At 45.6% G+C, this 25,796-nt stretch overlaps 1 protein-coding gene and 1 long non-coding RNA gene across 3 annotated transcripts; one reads left to right on the forward strand and one right to left on the reverse strand.

Moving 5' to 3' along the window:
- Positions 1 to 603: 603 nt before the first annotated feature.
- LOC139534601 (DNA-directed RNA polymerase II subunit RPB1) lies at positions 604 to 22,643 on the reverse strand. Its single transcript, XM_071333866.1, has 28 exons — positions 22,215 to 22,643; positions 21,205 to 21,337; positions 20,861 to 20,997; positions 20,149 to 20,325; positions 19,683 to 19,964; positions 19,422 to 19,583; positions 18,857 to 19,077; positions 18,614 to 18,746; positions 18,369 to 18,493; positions 17,876 to 18,086; positions 17,450 to 17,659; positions 17,153 to 17,321; positions 16,853 to 16,947; positions 16,453 to 16,656; positions 15,906 to 16,128; positions 15,459 to 15,642; positions 14,797 to 14,968; positions 14,469 to 14,574; positions 13,247 to 13,452; positions 12,751 to 13,014; positions 12,411 to 12,618; positions 12,082 to 12,287; positions 8,892 to 9,074; positions 6,677 to 6,880; positions 6,360 to 6,546; positions 5,934 to 6,047; positions 4,868 to 5,017; positions 604 to 4,708 (listed from the first exon to the last, which is right to left on the reverse strand). Exons 1-28 carry the CDS (start codon positions 22,299 to 22,301, stop codon positions 3,549 to 3,551), a joined length of 5,913 nt encoding a protein of 1,970 aa, XP_071189967.1. The 5' UTR covers positions 22,302 to 22,643; the 3' UTR covers positions 604 to 3,548.
- A 164-nt stretch (positions 22,644 to 22,807) lies between these two features.
- On the forward strand, positions 22,808 to 25,285 carry LOC139534602 (uncharacterized). Of its 2 annotated transcripts, XR_011666972.1 has the most exons (3): positions 22,891 to 23,371; positions 23,473 to 23,526; positions 24,804 to 25,285. It is a non-coding gene; the product is annotated as an uncharacterized lncRNA (long non-coding RNA). The 2 variants fall into 2 exon arrangements; XR_011666971.1 differs by having other exon boundaries at positions 22,808 to 23,526.
- Positions 25,286 to 25,796: the final 511 nt, after the last annotated feature.

A 25,796-nucleotide genomic window follows, 5' to 3' on the forward strand; every position in this document is an offset into this window, starting at 1 on the left:
CTTTGGCATTCAATCAGTATTAGGCTCCAGTTCCATTTCAGCCTCTACACTTTGTGTTCACAGATCTCAAATAACTAATGGTCTCACCAAGCCCTCTCATAGGCTTAATGGAGTGTCTACCATGTTTCTTTCACCTATTCATATTTTCCAGATCTTTTGACACTGAATGTTTAGGGGCTAGGGTTAGCGGCTAATGTTTGAAATGGAACTAGGCCCTAACATCTGTAGCCATGGTGACAGCTGGCTCTATGTCACTAAACCATAAACCAAGGCGAAGATGTGTAAGGAAATGAAGCAAGCGCTCCTGTCATGCAGGGTTGTTAACTAGATGAGATTAATTGTATTGCAGTAGCTATGATATCTATAGTGATGTGCCCTGAAAAAGAAACCAATAGCCCTTATAGCGGTTTTATTGTATAGTCATATGGGGTTTATTGATCAAAACTTCAGATCCAGAATGCGTTCTCCCTAACCCCAAATTCTAGTTTTACCCAGTAGAAGATAAGATCTATGGAATACTTCCTCTTATACATATCCACTTATATAAAAGGGATTTGTTAAATCACTCAGTTTACAACAACTCTTACAAATAAGACACACAACCTGTAGTAAAACTTTATTTTTCTCAAGTCCAAAAAACAAAACATACAGAGAATGACATATTGGATTGATTTCAATACAGTGGCAATTTATTTTAATCATTCATTTTCCCCAGACACCCTGTCCAGTCTTTTCTCCAACTCAAGAAAACCCTGTCTCTCCTACGACACACACACACACACACAACCAGGAGTCCTGGTATGTTTGAATTGACGACACAGGTAAATCAATGGGATATGATGGTAGTGGACAAAGTCACCATGTCATGAGGCGATGATGGGAGAGACCAACTGCATGGATTTCAACAGTGTATTGCCAATACCTGTATCCAATGCAGGTGGTACAGTCCAGTCAATTCAAAATCACTCCTGTTGAAACACATTTGGTAGACAGGGCGAGTTGTACCAAATACGTTCCCGACCATGAACCAGATTAAGATCCCGACAACTCCAGACTGCATCCGAGTACCAGTCCCACCATGGAAGTCCACAGGGATCGAATTCCATTCCCTCAGGACTCCCAGTTCCATACAGTACTCCACCCCCTTCCCTCCCACCCACGCCGAGATTCCCAATCACAGGTACATACACTGGTAGAAAAAAGGACAAACACGGATTTCAGAAAATAATCAGTATCACTTGTGGATGAAGAGGGGGGGAGGGAAAGCCAGCTAGTCCAATCAAATGCCTGTCCTATTGCTTGGAGGGAACACCAGAGGAAACTGAACAATCTGTGTTCCATAGTCATACAGGCAAGAGAATCAAACACTTGTCCACTTCATCAATCAAACTAGGCCTAGTAAAGTGTAAGAGCACCCGGAAGTGAATGTTAAGTTTGTCTATGCTTGGTCCGTGGTTTTCATAAACTTCAAGGATTCACTGACGCACTAATGTAGTGGGTAGGGGGATTTAGAGGCCAAAAGTGCTCCGAAATGGCTGGTCTCCTTTGTTAAAAATCACTGAACTGAAACTGACGCTTCTAGAGAAGTTTTGTCAACTCAACTGAGGGCCTATGTCGCCCTCCAGTGGCCAAGAGCGTAACTGAAAACACTAAGCTGAATATTGAATTTTCTACCTTAACTGTAGTAGAGCCACTTAGCGGAAGCCTCACGAATGGACTGCATGCAAAATGTTCCTTTCTACAACTGAACGAGAACGCGGCGGCCATCTTGGACCAACTTGGAGCCGGAATGGCAGAAACTGAACAAGTCGATTGGGAAACAGAATGGAAGAGACCCTTACGGGGAGAAATCGAACATACCCCCTTCCGTTCCCTGCCCCTTCATCCAAAGTACCTGAACACAGACCCTCTTTGCAAACAGCTCTTCTTACCAAGTCAGAAGGAAATGAGAAAAAAAAACGTACAAAAAAAATATCATTGGATTCTCAATTTATCCTCTATACTGATTCACACAAGTAGTACGTTTCTCTTTTCTTTCTTAAATAAATTGATCGAGTATTGAACAAAGTATTGAGAACTCATTTACATTTGCTAATTAGAATTATGGAACACATTATTGAAAGGTGGGAGGGATTTCAAATAAGAGCGCTTCAACCTAAATCTGGATGATTAAAATGTATTAACAGGTTGCTACTCATTCATAAACAATGACAGAAGGACACCGACCAACTAGTATCCCTCTTCCAATTAGAAACGCCCCATTCTCTCCTAAAACCAAACAGAATCAAATAGTAATATTATCTCATTATTCCATTCTAAGTCTTTCATAAACCTCATACTTCCCAGTGTTTTAAGAAGTAGTTTGCTGGAAAAATCAGCTTTTTGCTGTTGTACACAAGTCTCATCTAATGGTGAAGAGCACAGGGATGCTGGTGGCTGTTTTTTGACATCTTTCAGGCTTGTCTTTGGGGTGAGGGTAAAGGGGTTTATTTGGAATGTCATAGAAAGGTGACAGTACGTCAACATCTCCCTTTCGGCTTTCTGCATCCATGACCTGACCATCTGTCGTCCTAGGCAGTCTTCACTGTGCTGCAAGGAATATAACTATTCATTATCACCTGCAGTATCATGGCAACCCTTTCTACTACTCTACTTCCACTGTTCTGAACTGCACATTTGTAATCTTTTATGCTGTTCATCTCAACGCTGGCCAGCCTTCTTTAGTTTATTTAGTAAATATTTTCTTAACTCTATTTCTTGAACTGCATTGTTGGTTAAAGGCTTGTAAGTAAGCATTTCACCGTAAGGTCTACACCTGTTGTATTCGGTGCACGTGACAAATAAAATTAGATTTGATATATCAAAAACATTAGCTCAATTTTTTCTTCCAACCAAAACAGCAACTGTAGATTTAGAAAAACTGAAAAACTAAAGATAAGTTTTAGTAAAATATGCAATACAGATCACCTCAACTCTTCTACTGTTTTTTTTTTTTTGGAAGCTTAAATGCTTTTTAAGGAGAGAAATACAATCCACTGGTAGATTTTTCAAGGCTTTTGGCAATACTCTCCCCTACAACTATACATCCAACAGTGAAGTTCAGAGAGAGACTGGGTGCTGGGAAACAGGGGGGTGAAAAGGAGGGAGGTTTTTGTCAACGTGGTAACCACATCTCCCTCCCCTCTGCTTTCCTCTAGGTACTTAGAACTCTGCTTCAACCCCCTGCATGAAAATTAATAACAGAAACAAAACTTCTAGTTCAAAAGGCAGCCATTTCTCCTGGCTAAACTGTTCAAGTCTATCAAATACAATAGTAGGAAATATTTTTAGGGACCCCCCCCACCCCCCAAGTTGGACAAGGCTGGGGGTACAATGGTCCCCAAAATATAAAATTCACAAGTGGGATGCCCAGGGTTTTTTTTCTTCTTCTTTGTCCACCCAAACCACTGACACCTCTAGCAGAGAGGCTATCCTTCAGTTATCCAGCCCAGGGGCTTGGATTGGGGCAGGGAGAGGCTCCTCAGCCACCTCTACTCCTCCTGGCTCCCTCAGTTGTTCTCCTCGTCACTGTCGTCTGGGCTGATGGCCGGGCTGGTGAGGGTGAAGCTGGGCGAGGGGTTGCTGTAGCCCGGAGACAGGGGGCTGTAGGTGGACCCTTTGGGGCTAGTTGGTGAGTAGGTAGGGGAGGTGGGAGAGTATTTGGGCGAGGTTGGAGAGTATGTTGGGGAGGTAGGGGAGTACTTGGGGCTGGTGGGGGTGTAGGTGGGCGAGGTGGGTGAGTAGGTGGGCGAAGTGGGGCTGTACTTGGGCGTCGTCGGTGAGTAAGTTGGGGAGGTGGGTGAGTATTTGGGAGAGGTCGGAGAGTACTTGGGCGAGGTGGGGGAGTATTTGGGGGAGGTGGGGGTGTACTCTGGAGAACTGGGGGAGTAAGAGGGAGACGTAGGGGTGTATTTGGGCGAGGTGGGTGAGTAGGAGGGCGAGCTGGGGCTGTAAGAGGGAGAACTGGGGGTGTAGGTGGGCGACTGGGGGGTGAAGCGTGGGCTGGAGGGAGAGTAGGACGGGGAGGTGGGGGAATAAGAGGGGGAGGTCGGGGAGTAGTTGGGGCTGGTGGGGGTGTAGTTTGGGGAGGTGGGGGAGTAGGAGGGGGAGGTGGGGGAGTAGGAGGGGGAGGTGGGGGTGTAGTTGGGTGAAGAGGGGCTGTAGCTTGGAGAGGTGGGGGAGTAAGAGGGTGAGGTGGGGGAGTAGGAGGGTGAGGTGGGGGAGTAGGAGGGTGAGGTGGGGGAGTAGGAGGGTGAGGTGGGGGAGTAGGAGGGTGAGGTGGGGGAGTAGCTAGGCGAGGTGGGGGAGTAGCTTGGGGATGTAGGGCTGTAGCTTGGGGATGTAGGGCTGTAAGAGGGGGACGTGGGGGAGTAACTAGGGGAGGTTGGAGAGTACGAGGGGGAGGTTGGGGAGTAGGAGGGGGACGTGGGGGAGTAACTAGGAGAGGTTGGGGAGTACGAGGGGGAGGTTGGGGAGTATGAGGGGGAGGTTGGGGAGTACGAGGGGGAGGTAGGGCTGTAGTTGGGGCTGGTGGGGGAGTAAGAGGGGGAGGTTGGGGAGTATGAGGGGGAGGTTGGGGAGTAGCCCGGGCTTTGGGGGGTGTATCCTCCAGGAGAGCGGGGCTCGTAGGCCGGGGAGGTGGGTGAGTAGTTGGGAGACATCGCACCTCCTGGAAAAGTAAAAACGTAGAGACATGAGAAATAAAGAAAACTTGTACACATAACATCAAGCTTCAGTGTTATTCTTATAACATGGAAAAAGGTAATGCAGTCACTCCAGTGTCAGTTGGTATTTCGAACCAAACTGGTTGTTTTGTATGGTGACCAACCTGGAGAGGGGATGTAGGGGCTGGCTGGCCCTGGGGACCCAGGAGATCCAGGGGTAGGGGACCAGGCCGGGGAGTAGCCCGGAGAGAAGCCACTGGCGTCGGACGCTGCGCTGGGAGAGAAGCCTGCTGCTCCGGGAGTCATCCCGCTACCTGGAGGTCAGAAAGAGTCAGGGCATGAGTCAACGGAACAGTAGAGAGAGTCAGGGCATGAGTCAACGGAACAGTAGAGAGAGTCAGGGCATGAGTCAACGGAACAGTAGAGAGAGTCAGGGCATGAGTCAACGGAACAGTAGAGAGAGTCAGGGCATGAGTCAACGGAACAGTAGAGAGAGTCAGGGCATGAGTCAACGGAACAGTAGAGAGAGTCAGGGCATGAGTCAACGGAACAGTAGAGAGTCAGGGCATGAGTCAACGGAACAGTAGAGAGAGTCAGGGCATGAGTCAACGGAACAGTAGAGAGAGTCAGGGCATGAGTCAACGGAACAGTAGAGAGAGTCAGGGCATGAGTCAACGGAACAGTAGAGAGAGTCAGGGCATGAGTCAACGGAACAGTAGAGAGAGTCAGGGCATGAGTCAACGGAACAGTAGAGAGAGTCAGGGCATGAGTCAACGGAACAGTAGAGAGAGTCAGGGCATGAGTCAACGGAACAGTAGAGAGAGTCAGGGCATGAGTCAACGGAACAGTAGAGAGAGTCAGGGCATGAGTCAACGGAACAGTAGAGAGAGTCAGGGCATGAGTCAACGGAACAGTAGGGAGAGTCAGGGCATGAGTCAACGGAACAGTAGAGAGAGTCAGGGCATGAGTCAACGGAACAGTAGAGAGAGTCAGGGCATGAGTCAACGGAACAGTAGAGTCAGGGCATGAGCCAACAGAACAGTAGAGTCAGGGCATGAGTCAACGGAACAGTAGAGTCAGGGCATGAGTCAACGGAACAGTAGAGTCAGGGCATGAGTCAACAGAACAGTAGAGTCAGGGCATGAGTCAATGGAACAGTCCAGTGGCAGGTGGGATGGACCATGCTGTACCCCCTGGATATTGTCAAAGTCCACCCAGGTTGAGCCTTACCAATGCTGGGGGACCAAGCACCATAGGCGGGGGTGGCTCCAGTGTTCCAGGGGGTCATGGCTGGGGACATGCCACTCATGGGGCTGGGCGCCGAGCCAAAGAACATTCCGGTGGCTGTGGAAAGGAAGACACATTTTAGACCACATTTCATATGCGCATACTTTATAATCTATCTTCATTGAGATGTATCCATATACATGAGTTGATAAACGCATGGATACTTTGAAGTCAAACAGACATTCTGAGAACATACATGTACACATTTCCTATGTTGTCTATGTTGTTCAATGAGTCAACACCAATACATTTCAACATACAATCGAAAATGTAAATTTGGTGATTAAAAATGTCCACAGGGTGAACAATTCCATTTCAATTCTTGCTTAATTTTATTATTCACTGTGTGGAATATTTGTGGCCACTCACGTCCAGCCACGCTGATACCGGGGATGTTGGTGGGGATCTCCATGCCGTATTTGCACTTCTCAGCGTCCAGCAGCAGGTCAAAGCAGCCCGTCCCGCAGGGGGCCAGCTGGCCCAGCATGATGTTCTCAGACACACCCTTCATTGGGTCACTCTCCCCGTGGGATGACGCCTCCATCAGCACATCCACCTGGGACAGGGAGGGAGTGTAAGAACAGGAGGCCCCCTTTTCTCAAAAAAATAAAAAACTTACACCAATACCTCTGCAACATCCTCCCCCCGCCCTTCCACTTCTCCCTGTCCCCTCACGTGACTCTTACCGTCTCCTCAAAGGAGCACTTCATGAGAGGTCCCGTGTCCTGTCTGTTGATGCCATGACGTGTGATAGCCATCAGGTGACCGCGGCACGTCATGGTGTCGCAAAGCAACGACAAGTGGCGGTAGTTGACGTAGGAACCGTCAAAGGAGATGACGTGGTTCAACTCCCTCTCCAGCGCCTTACGTACAGCCTCAATACCCAGCACCTAGAAAGGAGGAGGGGAATGAGTTATGAATATCGCAAAAAATACTGACATGTTTACACTATGCGGCAATTCATGTACTTTTCAGGTTTAGCAGTGGAGTAACATTTTTTATATATACAGTGCCTTCGGAAAGTACTCAGTAGACTTTCTCCACATTTTGTTACGTTAGAGCCTTATTCTAAAATGTATTAAATAAATAAAAATCCTCAGCAATCTACACACAATACACCATAATGACAAAGTGAAAAGAGATTTTTTTGAAATGTTTGCTCATTTGTTAAAAATGTAAAACAGAAATACCTTATTTACATAAGTATTCAGACCCTTTACTAGGAGACTCGAAATTGAGCACAGGTGCATCCTGTTTCCATTGATCATCCTTGAGATGTTTCTACAACTTGATTGGAGTCCACCTGTGGTCAATTCAATTGACATGATTTGGAAAGGCACACACCTGTCTATATAAGGTCCCACAGTTGACAGTGCATATCAGAGCAAAAACCAAACCATTAGGTCAAAGGATTTGTCCGTAGAGCTCCGAGACAGGATTGTGTCAAGGCACAGATCTAGAGAAGGGTACCAAAAAGGTTCTGCTGAATTGAAGGTCCCAGTGGCCTCCATCATTCTAAAGTGGAAGAAGTTTGGAACCACCAAGACTCTTCCTAGAGGTGGCCGCCCGTCCAAACTGAGCAATCGGGGAAGAAGGGCCTTGGTCAGGGCAGTGACCAAGAACCCGATGGTGACTGACAGAGCGCTAGAGTTCCTCTGTGGAGATGCGAGAACCTTCCAGAAGGACAACCATCTCCACAGCACTCCACCAATCAGGCCTTTATGGTCAAGTGACTAAGCCACATGACAGCCCGCTTAGTTTGCCAAAAGGCACCTGAAGACTAAGACCTTGAGAAACAAGATTATCTGCTATGATGAAAGCAAGATTGAACTCTTTGGCCTGAATGCCAAGTGTCACGTCTGGAGGAAACCTGGCACCATCCCTACAGTGAACCATGGTGGTGTCAGAATCATACTGTGGGGATGTTTTTCAGAGGCAGGGACTGGGAGACTAGTCAGGATTGAGGCAAAGATGAACAGAGCAAAATACAGAGATCCTTGATGAAAACCTGCGCCAGAGCACCCAGGACCTCAGATGGGGTGAACGTTCACCTTTCAACAGGACAACGACCCTAAGCACACAGCCAAGACAATGCAGGAGTGGCTTTGGGAAAAGTCTCTGAATGTCCTTAAGTGGCCCAGCCAGAGACCGGAACTCGACCTGTAATCGCTGTCAAAGGTGCTTCAACAAAGTCCTGAGTAAAGGGTCTGAATACTTATGTAAATGTGATATTTCTGTTTTTTCCCCCTTCTAAAACCTGTTTTTGCTTTGTCATTATTGGGTATTGTATGTAGATTGATGAGGGAAAAAAACAATACGATCAATTTTAGAATAAGGCTGTAACCTAACAAAATGTGGAAAAAGTCAAGGGGTCTGAATACTTTCCAAAGGCACTGTGTGTGTATATATCTTTTTTTTTTTTTTTTTTTTTTAAACTTTGTTATCATTTAAGATTGTGAGTCAATGTCCCAGCTTGCAAGCTGTGAGTTTGGTGGCCATTAGACCATTTGTTAGATTTTTTAGGCATGCCTGTTTGTAGTTTTCCTTTCTGTATCTATTGGTTTCTGTCACCATCCTAACATAATTCACTAGGGCTCACCGACCCAAAGGAGTCAAGACAGAGTTGGCCCTGGACACAACAGAAGGCTGTTGTCTCCCTGGGCACATGTGCATCCAACACGGTCCTCAAATGCTGATTTCTCACATTAATGCACACATTTTGGTTACAGACCATGTACCTAGGCCTACGACCCCTAGTCTTAGCGAGTGCAACAATATTAGCAGGCTAGTTAATCGGTTTCGTAACGCCATCATAACTACCGTAGCAATCGGTTGCCATCATAGCTATCGGTAACTATCACAACTAGTGTAGGTATCGGTAACTATGGAATCTATCCGTACCGTGAAGATCTCTACAATATCGTTGGAGGTGGTCCTGACAGGGTCCACGTCCTTCTCACTGAGGACCCTCATCAGACCCACGCCATCTGTCTCCAGGATCCACTCCTGCAGGGCCTTGAACTCTCCCTCCTCTGTAATGATGATCTTCTTCTTGTTGTCGGTCTGGGGCAAGTGCATGTACACCTAGGGAGAGGAGACAGACAGGATGAAGATCAATAGCTGATGGGTTAACGATCTGGATAGGTTTCAGCCATATTGTTTAGGTCAACCAGTGTGTGTTAAGTCAGTGATAATGTAGTAACAGATAAGGGAGGTAGCTTAGAGTATTAGATGGTAATGTAGTAAAGGATAAGAGAGGTAGTAGCTAAGAGGTAGATAAGTGAGGTACGTCTGGTAAGACAAGGTGTGTCTATTTGTCAATAACAGCTGGTGTGCAATGTCTAATATTAAGGAAGTCTCGAGGTAGACCACACTATCTATATTTTTCGCAGCAGTCTATTTACCGCCACAAACAAAGCTGACTGCTTATGGCTTTATACAGCTCGTTGAGTGCAAAAGCCTATAAGCAAACATGAAAATGCTCATCCAGAAGCGGCGCTCCTGGTGGCCGGGGACTTTAATGCAGGTAAACTTAAATCAGTTTTACCTCATTTCTACCAGCATGTCACATGTGCAACCAGTGAAAAAAAAAAAAAAAAAAACTCTAGACCACCTTTACTCCACACACAGAAACTTAAGCTCGCCCTCCGTTTGGCAAATCTGACCATAATTCTATCCAAAAACTATAGCAGGAAGTACCAGTGACTCGCTCAATACAGAAGTGGTCAGATGACGCGGATGCTACGCTACATGACTGTTTTGCTAGCACAGACTGGAATATGTTCCGGGATTCATCCAATAGAATTGAGGAGTATACCACCTCAGTCACCAGCTTCATTAGTAAGTGCATCGGCGACGTCGTCCCCACAGTGACCGTACGTACATATCCCAACCAGAAGCCATGGATTACAGGCAACATTCGCACCAAGCTAAAGGCTAGAGCTGCCGCTTTCAAGAAGCGGTTAAGTAATCCGGACGCTTATAAGAAATCTCACTATGCCCTCAGATGAACCATCAAACAGGCAAAGCATCAATACAGGACTAAGATTGAATCCTACTACACCGGCTCTGACGCTCGTCGGATGCAGCAGGGCTTGCAAACGGATACAAAGGGACACCAGCCGCGAGTTGCCCAGTGAAGCGAGCCTACCAGACGAGCTAAATGCCTTTTATGCTCGCTTCGAGGCAAGCAACACTGAAGCATGCATGAGAGCACCAGCTGTTCCGGACGACTGTGTGATTACACTCTCTGTAGCCGATGTGAGCAAGCACTTAAAACAGGTCAACATTCACAAGGCCGCGGGGCCAGACGGATTTCCAGGACGTGTACTCAGATCATGCACGGACCAACTGGCAAGTGTCTTCACAGACATGTTCAACCTCTCCCTGACCGAGTCTGTAATACCTACATGTTTCAAGAAGACCACTATAGTCCCTGTGCCCAAGAAAGCGAAGGTAACTTGCCTAAATGACTCTCGCCCAGTAGCACTCACGTCAGAAGCCATGAAGTGCTTTGAAAGGCTGGTTATGGCTCACATCAACACCATCATCTCGGAAACCCTAGACCCACTCCAATTCGCATCCACATCACCAACAAACTATCATGGTCCAAACACACCAAGACAGTTGTGAAGAGGGCACGACACAACCTTTTCCCCCTCAGGACACTGAAAAGATTTGGCATGGGTCCCCAGATCCTCAAAATGTTATACAGCTGCACCATCGAGAGCATTCTGACCGGTTGCATCAAAGCCTGGTATGGCAATTGCTCGACATCCAAACATAAGGTGCTACAGAGGGTAGTGAGTACGGCTCAGTCTATCATTGGGGCCAAGCTTCCTGCCATCCAGGACCTATATACTAGGCGGTGTCAGAGGAAGGCCCCAAAAATTGTCAAAGACTCCAGTCACCCAAGTCATAGACTGTTCTCTCTGCTATCGCACGGCAAGCGGTACCGGAGCGCCAAGTCTAGGTCCAAAAGGCTCTTAAACAGCTTCTACCCCAAGCCATAAGACTGCTGGACAATTAATCAAATGGCCACCCAGACTATTTACATTAACCAACCCCCCCCCCCCCCCCCCCTTTGTTTTTACACCGCTGCTACTTTCTGTTTATTATCTATGCATAGTCACTTTACCCCTACCTACATGTACAAATTACCTGGACTAACCTGTACCCCCGCACATTGACTCGGTACCAGTACCCCCTGTATATAGCCTTGTTATTTTATTGTGATCATTTTAATTTTCTTTTTTTACTTTAGTTTATTTAGTAAGTAAACTATGTCTTGAACTGCATTGTTGGTTAAGGGCTTGTAAGTAAGCATTTCACGGTAAGGTCTACACCTGTTGTAATCGGCGCATATGACAAATAACATTTGATTCGATTTTGAGAGTATTAGATGGTAATGTAGTAAAGGATAAGGGAGGTAGCTAAGAGTATTAGATGGTAATGTAGTAAAGGATAAGGGAGGTAGCTAAGAGTATTAGATGGTAATGTAGTAAAGGATAAGGAAGGTAGCTAAGAGTATTAGATGGTAATGTAGTAAAGGATAACGGAGGTAGCTAAGAGTATTAGATGGTAATGTAGTAAAGGATAAGGGAGGTAGCTAAGAGTATTAGATGGTAATGTAGTAAAGGATAAGGGAGGTAGCTAAGAGTATTAGATGGTAATGTAGTAAAGGATAAGGGAGGTAGCTAAGAGTATTAGATGGTAATGTAGTAAAGGATAAGGGAGGTAGCTAAGAGTATTAGATGGTAATGTAGTAAAGGATAAGGGAGGTAGCTAAGAGTATTAGATGGTAATGTAGTAAAGGATAAGGGAGGTAGCTAAGAGTATTAGATGGTAATGTAGTAAAGGATAAGGGAGGTAGCTAAGAGTATTAGATGGTAATGTAGTAAAGGATAAGGGAGGTAGCTAAGAGTATTAGATGGTAATGTAGTAAACGATAAGGGAGGTAGCTAAGAGTATTAGGTGCTTAGATGTAAAATGGTGCCCTAGTGAAGTTAAGAAATCAGACCTGATGGTGTATTTTGAGTGTGTGTGTGTATGTTGAGTGTGTGTGTGTGTGCGCATGTGACCCCTCGGTTACCTTGCTGATCTGCTCGATGCCCTGCAGTGTCATGTCCGTCAGCATGTTGGACTCGATGCACCTCAGGAACACGTCGTCGTCCATCTTGTCCACCACTTCCTCATCCTCATGGAACTTGTTCTCGTCGCTGTTCATGATGCGAATTCGCAAGACCAGCTTCTCGGCGTTGTCGTCATTGAATATACAGTTCAGATCATCTCCGAAACCTTCAGGGAGAAAAGAGGTTGCATTTTGCAATAGGTTGTATAGGGATTATATGGTCCTTTTTACTTACAACACTTCATTATAGATCCATCAAGCGGTGTTTGCTTGTGTTCACTCATCCCCACCTGCATTGATCTTCTCTGCGATCTGCTCCATGGTCAGCTTGCGGTCAGTCATGTGTTTGCGGTCGAGCTCGATGCGGAGGAGCCAGGGGGAGATGCGAGTCACGTCAAAGTCAGGCATCTCATAGTAGACGTTGACCCACTCCTGGTCCTCCGTCACCACCGTGCTCTGGGGGTTAGGGTCATAGTAGATGGCTGTGTTGGCAGTCACCTGGAGAGAGGAGGAGAGCGTTGTTAATTGTTGTAAAATCAGTACGCAAAGAAAAGGAACAACCTAAGAAAGGAGATAGTTGGCCTAAAGTTATTGACTGTGGTCCACCACATCACATTCTCCACTGTTCACCTTTCTGAGGGTGGTGTGTTCCAGCCGACAGAGGATATCCTTGGCCCTCTCGGCGTCGCGGGCCGCCTGGCCCAGCAGGAACACGGTGAGGGAGGGGGTCTTGGGCCTCTTAGAGATGTTGATCAACTCCTTGAGACGCGGCACACCCAGAGTGACGTTCTTGGCCGACACACCAGCGTAGTGGAAGGTGTTCAGGGTCATCTGGGTGGCGGGTTCTCCCAGCGACTGGGCGGCTAACGCCCCCACCATCTCACCCGGATGGGCCTAGAGGACAGAGAGGGAGGTAGAGAAGTAATTACATTAAATTATTATGATTTAATTAGATTACTGAAATAAAAAAATATCCCATCAAGCTCTAAGCTTGGTTTTCTACACCTTTACACTGTCCATTTCAATCTAATAACATCTTTAGTTCATAGCAGCCAGTTTTGGTGTTGACCCTCCCCCTTCCAGTGGGGAAGGTCCCAGCATGCTGTGTGTGTATAGCTCTACTCACAATAGACTGGTTGAACTTGCTCTCGATCTCCCCCAGTAGCCAGTCGTAAGCCTCAGTGCTCAGTCGGAATTCATCTGTCATGCGTCGGGAGCTGAGCGTGGAGCGCAGGTGGATGTTGAAGAGGAGGGTGGCGTTCTGCTGGGCCTGTCTGCTCAGGTGGTCCTCGCCGTTCACAATCACCAGCTTCTTACTCAGCTCCTGGACACCTGCGGCATGTAAAAGAGCGGGAAGACGTTTTAGAATGTCAGACCGTGTCATTTTATTTTAGGATTATTTAGCATGGCTTAGTGGGCGAGTTAAAATTGCTTTTTGCGAGAGAAATTTGGTACCAAGATGGCAGATGTGTCAACAACATTTACTTAGTTACTGAACGAAGTGCAGCAAGTCTTTATTTTTAGACTCTAGATAGATGCATTGTACACCAAAAGGTTAGTCATTGGAATGACAAAATGAATCGGGTAACCTCTTACTGTGGCATATCAAGTGCTATGGTCTTCTAACACAACACGTCTTTGTCTTCATGACAACAAATGTCACTGTGACCGAGGCCCTCGGTGCCCAATTCAGGCATGAGATACGTAGACTTAACGTGGATTTAAGTTAATAAAACATGGACTTAAGTCCAACTTTTTCTGACTTCAGTACATCTCAAGTCAACTTACTTCCAAGTCTGAATAGGGCCCTTGAAGCACAATACCGTACTCCTTGTAGTGCAGTACTGAGTAAAGGATCACACCATCTCTCTCAGCACCCTAGTCTTCATAGCGTTAGGAATATGGTCGGGCACCAGAAGCTTTATATAGCCGTCTGTACGGAGTGCAGCTTGGGGCAGGCCACAGGCCAGACTAGAATCACTTTGTCCACATGATTTGTCAATCATTCCAATGAATGACATGGTTGACAATGGGTGTGATCAACTTTCACCTATCACGGTCACTTCATGTGATGGTGTGATAGCTCAGAGGCCTATTCACAATCCAAGTGGCCATAGAAAATGAATGGCATCAACCTTTTACAACTTAGACCAGGGCTAATCAATACCGGTCTGCTTTGCGTTTCTAACTATAGTTATAATTGCACTCACCTGGTGTCCCAGGTCTGAATCAGTCCCTGGGTTAAAAACAGAAGTGTTCTGGCTCTGACTTTGACTATATGGCACATCTTTAGACGGTCTACAATATGGGTCTATGGTGGCTGCAGAGTGTATGATTGTGGTACCCACCCTCTACCACTCGTAGGGGGTTGAGGTCTGTGGGGGTGCGGGGGTTGATCCTGAAGATCTTCTGGGCGTTCCAGATCATCCTGGCCAGGTTGCAGGGCAGCACCACCTAGTGGGGAGCAGGGACATAGGTCTTTACAATACTAAAGAAGTTCATGCATTGGGCTGAATCAGTGGGATATGCTTGCAGTGGTGACATGTGGGAGTGGGAAAGTTCCTGGGAGTACATGGAAGTGAATGAGTGTGCATGTGTGGAGAATCTGGAGATGCGCAAATAAGCCATTGTGTGTTAATATGCTTGTGTGCGCGTGAGTCTCAGTCTCCCTCTCACCTTGCTGTCCCCAGTGGGGAAGATGGCCCTCAGAATCTCTCTGTCATCCTTCATCTTTTCATACTCTCTCTCCAGGGCACTCTGCACCTGGGCGTTGGTCATCACGTCCTTCACAACGTCCTCCTGCAGGGTGCGCCGCAGCGCCCGCTCATTGGTGCAGTCAAACCTGAACCTAGTGGTCAAGGGAGGAAGTTTAGCGAGGGACGAGATAAGAGGGGAGACCGACAGACTGACAGTGGAGAGTTAAGCCAGTTGACCCTGGATGTGTGGCCTGTGGACAGTGAGTGGCTGTCCTTAAGAGCGTTGGCATTAGTGATAAATAAGATGGTCGTGGAGAGGTGGAGACTATGAAATCCAGTGTTTGGGGTTGTCGTTACACTGTCAATCATTACGAGAAGAAGGGCTTGTACTAGTTCAAGAACCTTAGTGAATCCTCAAATGACTAAGATGCAATATGACATTAACACAGAATTCAGTGAGAGCCCCAGTCTGGTCCCAGATCTGTCTTTCCCATACAGCTAACTCCTATGCTTGTTGCCATGACCTTAGGCGTTGGCAAGACAGCTCAAACAAATCTGGTACCGGGGTAGGTGAGCCGAATTACACCACACCCAAAACTCTAGCCGTCCTCCCCGGCAATCCCACTTCCCTTCACCACTCACTTCTTCTCGAAGGCCTTGTTGGAGGGTTTGAGCGTGGCCATGTTCTGGAACTCCACAGCCTCCCCGGCCAGGCCGTCCTCTCCGTAGCGCAGCTGCACCACCTGGTTGATGGAGTTCCTCACGGTGGCGTCGTACTTCACCATCACAGACTCCATGGACTTGATCAGACGACGCTGGATATAACCTGATGGAACCAGATGAGGAAAGAGGTTCGAAGAGCATTTCAACCACCGAGTCAACTAGCTATGTGATCACGTTGCTAGTCTCCTCTCCCTAATCGTGCCGGGGTCGTAACCTTCACTGCTTCATTAACCAGTGCTTCTAACCAGCTTAAACACTGCACCTAACTTCTTGCCCTTCCCCCCACCAGTCTGACCCTAACCCCTACCCCTTCCCTCTCCCCGTCTCTGTCCCTAACATCTCTCATGCCTCAGCCCCTTCACTCACCAGTTTCGGCGGTCTTCACAGCCGTGTCAATAAGCCCCTCTCTACCTCCCATGGCGTGAAAAAAAAACTCGGTGGGCGTGAGGCCAGCCAGGTACGAGTTCTCCACGAAGCCTCTGCTCTCAGGGCCGTAGTCATCCTTGATGAAGTGGGGGAGCGTGCGGTGCTTGAAGCCGAAGGGGATACGTTTACCCTCCACGTTCTGCTGCCCCACCACAGCAATAACCTGAGAGCCACAGAGAGAGAGATGATTAGACAAAGAAGACAATTGAAGTTAGTGGGTGTAAATTGAGGACTGTTTTCTGCCGTCAACCATACAGGAATAAAGTGCCAATGATTCTGTGCCAATCAAAAACCCATTGATGTCTGAAACAACCCTGGGTCGTGTTCGGTAGAGCAGACCCTAGTGAAACGTTTTAAAACATTTGTAATGGGAAACAAAATGTGCATTTCTTATTGGATAGGTTGAGGTAGTCCCTGCCCGTTTCAAAATGTTCTCCCTACTGAACACAGCCCTGTTTTTTTTTTTTTTAAAGACCCCTGGGCATACCTGAGAGATGTTGATCTTGGAGCCTTTGGAGCCTGCCACCACCATGGACTTGAAGTTGTTGTACTCAGACAGGGACTTCTGGGCGGAGGAACCCGTTTTGTCACGAGCGTCGTTCAGGATGCGATTCACCTGGTTCTCAAAGGTCTGCCTCAGCGTGTTACCAGGGGTGGGCTCCAACTCGTTGTTGTGGGCCTTCTCAATGACCTGGAGAGGAATACAGGAAGAAAATGTGACGGAGTTAGATAGCAGAGCTTGGCTAGGGATCACATCTATTCTATTCCATTCTATATTTTTTCCAAGGAATTTTCAGTGGATTTCCCCATCATGAGTACAAGAGGAATTATTTTCAAGGAATATTCTGGAACTTTGAAGAAAGCTACCGATGGGAGAAGGGACTTACCTCTATTACATCCTGCTTGGCCTTCTTGATGGTGTTCTGAATGTCAAGGTAAGTCTTTGCGTCAGCAATAGAATCACCAATACCAATAGAGGCACCTAGAGAGTATATGAATATTAAGAACAAATGGAGGTAATATTGACTAAAATATCTGCATTTAGATTAGTTTAACCTCAAAATGGAACCAGTTAATTTTTTACTTCAAGTGGTTTTAAAATGAGTTGCCTTTTCCTAATCTGACCATTCCACCCACTGATGCCCTCTTCCAGTGCCCACCCAGCTCAGCCCAACCCAGGTCCTTACCCTCAATGAGCAGCCAGTTATTGACCACCGTCTGGATGTTGGAGTAGAAGAGGCGGGTGACGTCGTGGCCCATCTCCAGGAAGCAGATGTGGACCAGGGAGCCAGCAGAGGTACCCAGGGACTTCTTACACAGGATGCCCATGATCAGCTCTCCATTCTCCACTATCACCTGGGATGTACACAATGACAGAAATAAGACCCTGGATTCTACACACACTAACAATACAAGAGGATTTTTTCCTACAAATCCTCATAGCATTTCAGGGTGTTTAGCCAGCTGAGTGTTCAGTATTTTACCTTGGTGTCCCCAGGGGAGATGTGTTTGTATGGCCCACTGTCCTCCTCGTCTGGGTGGGTGCTGTGTGTTCGGATGGCGTTGATGTGGCCCGGGATGATGAGGCTGAAGATCTGCTTGCCCGTCCAAAGCGGCCGGGGCTTCAGGATGGCTGGCTGGGGCACCTTGCCGTCCCACGTGGACAGGAACATCAGGAGGTTCATCACATCGCCCTGGGGGACAGATCATGTTCCAGAATGAGTGTAGGAAGATGAGTGTTTTTTCAAAGTGTGTGTGTTGTTTGTGATCGTCTTCAACAATCTTACTCCAACTTTTACAAGTGTTCCAATTTTGTTCAACATGTACAACATAGTGCCGTGTATTGATGTCTAAAATTCCTGACAAACATCGACTTTGAGCTGATCGATCCCTAACGTGGCCCTCCTTACCCGCTCTAGGAAGACATCCCTCTTGGTGAACTTGCGCACCGCGGTGAGGGTGTCCTGCACGATGCCCATGACGGGCCTGTTGGACTGGGGGGTGACGATCATCCGAGGCACCATGGCAAGCTCCTGGATCTCAGCTCTCGTCTCCAGGGACTGGGGTAGATGCAGATTCATCTCGTCCCCGTCAAAGTCAGCATTGTACGGTGTGGTTACACTGTGGAGCAAGAGGGAGGGGGGGGGGGGCAGAGTGGTTAATGTCACCATCCAGGGTCTGTTTGATGTCATCTGTTCAATGATATGTAATGTGTCTTATGCGTTAACATTTGCTTTTCATTTGCGAAAATTTAAGTTGAGAAATTATATTTGCTCGACAATAGGTTCCTTATCAATTTTCTACCCAACATTCTTGTCAGAGTTTACTGTGGCCTGTAACTGGGCGTGGCCTGTAACTGGGTGTGGCTGACAGAAGGGATCATTCAGGACTTGATAGTAGTACCTGAGGTTCATTCGAAAGGTGGACCAGGGCAAGATTCGGACTCTGTGCCCCATCATAGACATTTTATGTAGCGTGGGCTGTCTGTTGAAGATAATGATGTCACCGTCGCACATATGTCTTTCCACCTTAGGGTGACAAAAATGAGTTTATAAAAGTGATATTGCATTACATCAAGTTCATGTCAATCATATTCCTTAGTAAACATTCCATGATAAATAACGACCATCTTGTCTTTTGAGAGTTACCTTGTAGCCAATCTGGAGGTGAAGGTCACTTGGTTTGGGGTGAAACCGCAGGTCGATTCTGTCCCCGTTGTCGCGGATTATATATTTGGCTCCGGGATACTGGCTGTTGCCTCTGCGCACCAGCTCCTGTAACCTGGAGACATATAGGACACCCAGCATTATAACCAATACACAATTCTGTCAGTTTAATCAATGACTTTATCTCAATTAAATATAGGTAGATGTCAACGTTTCAGGGTGTACCTGTCAATGTTAAAGGGTGTGACGATTTCTGGGAAGGTCATGTTGGCTGCGATGGAGCGCGGGACGCCCACTTGGTCGATCTGGAGGTTGGGGTCGGGGGTGATGACGGTTCGGGCGGAGAAGTCCACACGTTTCCCCATCAAGTTACCTCGGACTCGCCCCTCCTTCCCCTTCAGACGCTGTTTGAGGGATTTGAGTGGGCGGCCCGATTTTTGCATCGCCTGGGAGTTGAGATTAAGTCAGAGATCAGCACAGGCATATTCAGAACAGATTATCCTTTACAACTATCAGTAATCATTGAAAATGAAATAAACCCAGTTATTGAATAGTTGTCTGTCTTTTCAGTTTAACAAAATAACACTTTTAAAGCATCCAATAGTCTGAATTTATTTTTCTATGTGTTCTGAAATGTTATTTGGTGTTAGTTCTAATTTAATAGTCTTCAATTCAAACAAAAACAGTAAGAGTAAATCTTTATAGTAACACGACAAATCGGCATGGGTAAGAAGTACAGTAATGTTGTGCCAATTGGTGCCCTCTCAAGTGTCACTGCAGCTGTGCGTACCCTGGGCAGGCCTGGCAGCTCATTGTCCACCATGGTGGCCACGTGGAACTGCAGCAGCTTCACGTCCTCAGCGATGACGTGGGCCGCCGCGCCGCTCTGCTCGTTCCGCCGCAGCTGGTTGTTGATCTTGACGATGTCGGCCAGCTTGTGTGTCAAGTCGTCCTGGGCGAAAGAAACAAAAAGAACACAATGTGGTTAAACAGAGGTAAAACTTAAACAATCTCAAACTTTCTCTTTAACAGTTAGTCTTTCCAGGCCCACCTGGTTACGAGCAGAGCCCTGCATGACGACGGCGGGCCGGACAGCCAGTGGCGGCACGGGGAGTACTGTGACGATCATCCACTCGGGCCGGGAGTACTTGGGGTCCAAGCCCAGGATGACATCCTCCTCGTCCGAGATACGCTTGAAGATCTCGTAGACGCGCTCTGGGCTCAGCAGGATCTTCTTCTCCTGTGAGTCCTCGTTCACGTGCTTCCACTCAGCGTACAGCTCCAGGCCCGACCGGCGGATACGCGGCTGGTAGCGCCCACAGCCACCGTGGCCCTGGGAGTGTCAGGGAGAGAGTGTGTGTGCATGGGAGAGAGTGAGAGGGTGTGTGTTACAAGAGGAAACAGAATCAGACAGATGTTACTAAGGGAGATGCAGCAAAGAGAACAAAACAAAATACATGTTTTAAGTATCGATGGCCTACAAATGACATGTCGACAAGCATCCCCGGTGAAAGTACCTTCTCCTTAGTGATGTCCTCACTGTCGTGCTCCTGCTGGTCCACTCCAAACTTGTTGTCCATCTCCTCTCCGCCCTCGCAGATGTTCTTGCCTTTACACAGGTCGTACACGTGGGTCAGACGCTTCCTGGGCTGCCCCTTGGACTTCTGCAGGATGTCTTTGATCTTTGGGTTATTCTAGAAGGAAGGAAAGACCATCACATAATTTAAGGGGTGGCAGGTAGCCTAGTGGTTAGAGCATTGGGCCAGTAACCGAAAGGTTGCTAGATCGAATCCCGAGCTGACAAGGTAAAAATATGTTGTTAGGCCCCTGAACAAGGCAGTTAACCCACTGTTCCTAGGCCGTCATTGAAAATAAGAATTTGTTCTTAACTGACTTGCCTAGTTAAATAAAATAAAATAAAAAAAATCAACAAGTCATTGGAATATGTGTAATGCAATTCCCAGGACTAATATGCAATCATTAGCGTGATTTATTCCATAGTGCTTATACCCATAAAATGACAATCAATTAGATATATCAGGAGTTAATGTACTGCTATATATTCTGTGTGTATGCTGTGCAGCGCAGATGTTTGGAGGTATAGTGTTGGTCAATTTCCGTTAGCCTCACAAGAGAATCGAATGCTGGAGCGGATTAGTAAATGTTACATATAGGTTGCGTAGCTGCACTGTAGGTAGTGATATGAGTTAGGAATGGAGGGTTACTGACCGTGTCCACCAGAAGCTTGGAGCACGAGTAGCAGACACATCGGAGGACCTTCATGATCTTGTTGACGAAACCCACGTGGAAGACAGGCTTTGCCAGCTCTATGTGGCCGAAGTGGCCCGGGCATTCTGTCATGTTGCCTGAATAGCAAAAACAACAATGCTTTGTTGACAACATCCCAATACAGTAGTGGTGACCTAACCTTACACACACCTGTTTGGGTTTGAGAATAAATTTACAAAAACACTATCAAATTCAAAACAAGTGTTTTATTATCATTGAGATGAAAATTGACTGCCTGGTAACTTTCGGGAGATGAAAATTGACTGCCTGGTAACTTTCGGTACCTGCACACGTTTGACACCTTCCGGATCGTTCGATGACCCCTTGTCTGGGGTCCATCAGCCCACCAAGTTTAGGACGTCCTCCTTCTGTGGTCTCGGGGTACTTGATTCCCCCTTCTGTGACCGACATCCGTTTCTACAGTGACACATCCATGGTCAACATCAAATCCGGTTCCAAAATATGAACAGCCCAAGTACATACACAAAACAGTAAAGCTGTCACAAGTTTACGCAGACATTGTAAAATGGCTTACATATTTCTCAAACCAACCTCTTTCAGGCCACATGGGAATCTAATTCAAATAAATAACTGCTACAAAATCAGTAATTGAATCAAGATATGACAGTACCTACACTTCAATTAGAACATGGTGGTACACTTCGATCAGTTGCATTTCTAAACCAATATTGGTACTATCTGACAAATCACTTGTGTGAGGACCAACTCATTAGATGAAAATCAATTGGAGGCGAGGAAATTGACAATGCAATGATTAAGGACTGTGTAAAGAACGTATTCTATTATACCAAACGAATAAAACAAAGTAAAGAAAACATGCATAACTTTGACTTTATTGACGTGACCTTTTATTACGATATAGCTCCCACATATAGTAGGTCATAACAAGAGGGAACATCTAGACTTACTAATGTTTGTGCATTTAACTTTTAGGGAACAATATAGCAGAGCAAAATAGCCAAGTTCAGTAAAAGTAGCTAAAAATTGTCTTTGTTTACATGTAGAACTTTCAATATAAAAAGGGAGTTTGATTCATGATATGGCTTAGCTCAGATGAAAAATACTGTGTGTGCTGAAAGTTGGTCGAACTTCCTACAACATGCTGTTGCTAGCTCAAGCTCCAACATGGCTTAGCTAGCTAGGCTATCTGCAAACGAATTGCTACATCCATTTCATTGTCATAATACATTCTAGGTATTATCATGTACAGGTAAGATCAATGTGAGAACGTTCATAAAGTAAACGAATCCCCCCACCCCAAAGCAAAACCTACAAGCTCATCTGGGCTGATGATGCCGAATTGCACTCGCTTGATGAGGCGCAATGGGCATGCGCTGTCGCCGGAGGGCGGTCCGTGCATCCTGTCTATTCAAAGAGAAGCGTCCTCCCTCGGCACGCCGCTTTTGTAAGAAAGAACAGCTTTAAATGCCACCAGGACTCTGGCCAGGCCGCCAACGGTGACCGGAATGTCTCCGAAGGCGATATCACGAAGACCCACGTTGGTTATTGCCCTTGGAGTCTATTTATTTACGTTTTACTCCTATCCACTACGGCTACCAGCTGTCCCCTTCCCTTTTCCTGATCTACACTCCAGTGCGCTCTACGCGCATCTGAGTTTGAAAGTAGCCAACGCGTGTTTATATAGACTGGATACTTTGGTACAGGTTGACACACTCAACGAAGCAGGGGCTGAACAGTCAGGAGGCGGGTTGTGGATCTGTGTAGTAAAACGTTAATTGGCTACATAAGATCATAACATGAATAATAAATTTCATAAGACGCATGACCAATTGTAGCTTACGTTTTCTTCTTTAACCAATTGAAACATAAGGTAGGCACTAAATTGATAGAAATGCTCACCATTGGTGAGAACAGAGCAGAGGCGGGGCTACAATGTAAATATGGTTGTAGTTCTATAAATATTCAATAAAATGCAGTGTGGTTGGTCAATTACGTTATTAATATACATTAATACACGGATCTTAACCAATGGCTATAGAGATACGATGGCGTTGGAAAAACCCGCCTTATTTCCGATTTTTGCCGAACTTCACCGATTCTTATTTTTTCCTCTCTAAGCAAAATTTAAAAAAAATCCGTGTTGTCTCGTTCGTCTCGCTCTGGATCGACTACAACTCTTGGAAAAGAAGCTCGTTCACGAGGCCTACCTCGACCTTTCGGAAATCAAAGACATATTTAAAGTGTTTTTTAGCTTAATATTATTTTTAAACCAGTTAAAACTAGTTATTTTTCTTACTTTTTTAAGAAGATGTCGAAGTTACTGTTACTTTACAACAACATTTTGTTTTTTACGGGACTACGCGAGAATCCTCGGTCTCAAGTGGAAACCATGCCGGCGTGATCAGTGTTATTTTAAGTACTTCAACTGGGAAAATCCGACAAAAGCCTGCGGTGTTTAATACAATAACGGTGAAAGACTTTACCGTAATTAAAACGGGAAAGATTGAAATACTCGTTTTTAGAGCAAATTTCGTTAATGTTATCTACATTTTATTTATATTCTGAAATAGGGACGAGATTGGAAGGCCACGTCTAAAACGAAGTGACACAGCTTGGCTTTGGCGGTAAGTGTCTTGCTAGTTAGCAAGCCAAAGTCTATGTAAAATCAGATGTCCACATAGTAGTACTAGAATGTTTGGTTGGTGTTCAAATGTTCACCTTTAAAAATACAGTTACCTACCTACACGTTAGCCTAAATCAGGGGTCGACAACCTTGTTCCTGGAGTGCCGCAGAAAATAAGAGTTTGTTCCAATTAGGCACCACACCTGACCAACAACTAATTGGTCATTTCGGCGATGCCCCAATTTAACACTCTTTCAGGTCGGCACTCCAGGACCAGGGTTGCCTACCCCTGGCTAAGTAGTTAGCACGATGTAGCTAATGTTAGTTGCTAGCCAGCCATCTAACGTCGTTACCCCTTTGTGGGCACTGTAAAAACCCGCCATTGAATAGGCTATGTAACTAACGATGGAAAATTAGCACACAAAAAAATATATTTTTTGGCGCTGATTTTGTTTAAATGTCACCGAGTATAATAGAGACGCATTGGCTAGCTAGTTAGTGTTTCTTTTTTAAATAGGAAAACATCTAGCTAATATACCTAGCTAGTTACAAGCAAAATGGCATCCAGAGCGACCAGGTAACGTTAGTTAACTAGCCAACCTCAGTCACTAGCTACCCTGTTGGTCAGTTGTATAAATACGTTAGCTAAGTCTGTAAATTCATAGAAAAAAAGATGGCGTGGAGTTTGTTAGTTTTGATACAGTTACGATAGTTGGCTACCGGACTGTTTAAGTTATTTGTACACATGTTGCGTAATCTTGCTAGTTAGCTGAGTTGGCATGTAACTTTAATTTATACAACATGGTCAAAACACTGCTGGACATAGCTAGTTGTCTGTCTGGCGCTCGGACGGAGCAGTTAGCTAGCAGCTCATGACATTCTCTGGTCGTTTTTTTTTCAATATCGTTGCTATACATTTATTTCGTTGGATACTTGAATGTTAATTAATGTTATTTTTTGGGGGACCATTTTGTTTCCCGTCTTAATTGCTAGCTACTACCAACTAACTTAGTACATTAAACGTTGAAACCTCGTCTCAACATGGCGGTGTTGTGGCTTGTGCTTCTTGTTGGCAAGAAAAATGGAGTCCTGTTAGCTACCAGAGAAACTGAAAGTTAACTTTCAAGCAGACCAGTTGTTGGATATACTTTTAAATAGTAGATGTGTTGTATAACGTTGACAGCTTACATATTCAGGTACCATCTAAATTGAGTTCAGTGATTGTACTAACTAGGTAGCGAGCTATTTCTCCGTTTCACGAATTTCCTGTGTCACTAGGTACCAGAAGTGTTTTCCCCATGGAAGGACCTGGTTGTTGCCACTAGACATTGTTCACAAAACTCTTGCTACAGAACATTACCACAAGACCAAGAGGTCTTCAACTGAAACTGTACTCCTAAAAGCTGATGTAACATATTGTAGAATGTTGTCCCCCTTTAACAATTTTTTTGTTTGTTTGTTCTTGCATGAGTGTGTAGCCAGGAGAACTTTTTAAAGAGGAGAGCAAATAGATTTAACAGGGAAGTTGTTACAGATATGATCACATTGATTGCACTGCATCGGTTGATTTTAAACGGCATGTTCATAAACCAATCAGTTTGCATTACCGATTTGCAAATACTTTTCTTAGTGGCTAGGCTCTTCTGTATGCTGCTCCTTTTTAAAGTATAGAATGGTAGTTGCAAATGTACACCCTGATTGTTGAGCAATGAACTGATTGTAACTGTATTTTGTTTAAAGTAATAAAGAAATCAAAGTTACTTATTGACTCTGTTTATGTGTTTGGGAATTGAATGGTGTTTGACTGTTGACATCATGAACATGCCATTTTGCTCTCATAATTTATTTGGCAGACTCTGTACATGACAGTTGTCAAGTTCCCACCCTCAAGCTGTTGTAGTAGTCAGATCAGCTGTATCCTTATTACTTCCAAATGCTTTGATAAATCTTTATTTTTTTTTTTTACAGCCTGAATTCAAAATATATTAAATATAGTTTTTTTCTCAACCATCTATACACTACCCCATATTGACAACATGTTTTTAGAAATGTTTGGTATTTTATTAAAAAGGAAATGCATCTAATTTACATAAGTATTCACACCCCTGAGTCAGCTGTGAGTCTTTCTGGGTAAGTCTAAGCTTTCCACACCTGGATTGTGCAACATGTTCCCAATTAAAAATATCAAAATTCTTCAAGCTCTGTCAAATTGGTTGTTTATCATTGCTTGAAAACCTTTCTCAGGTCTTACCATACATTTTCAAATAGATT

This window comes from Salvelinus alpinus, chromosome 11 (assembly GCF_045679555.1).
Source record: "Salvelinus alpinus chromosome 11, SLU_Salpinus.1, whole genome shotgun sequence".
NCBI classification, from domain to species: domain Eukaryota; kingdom Metazoa; phylum Chordata; class Actinopteri; order Salmoniformes; family Salmonidae; genus Salvelinus; species Salvelinus alpinus.

Excerpts from the sequence above, each read along its gene's own strand:
- LOC139534601 (XM_071333866.1), bottom strand. The coding sequence starts at position 22,301 with ATGCACGGACCGCCCTCCGGCGACAGCGCATGCCCATTGCGCCTCATC. Across the intron at positions 21,338-22,214 it reads TCATCAGCCCAGATGAGCTT|AAACGGATGTCGGTCACAGA; the intron begins GTAGGTTTTGCT and ends GTGTCACTGTAG. Across the intron at positions 5,018-5,933 it reads TGCTTGGTCCCCCAGCATTG|GTAGCGGGATGACTCCCGGA; the intron begins GTAAGGCTCAAC and ends TCTGACCTCCAG.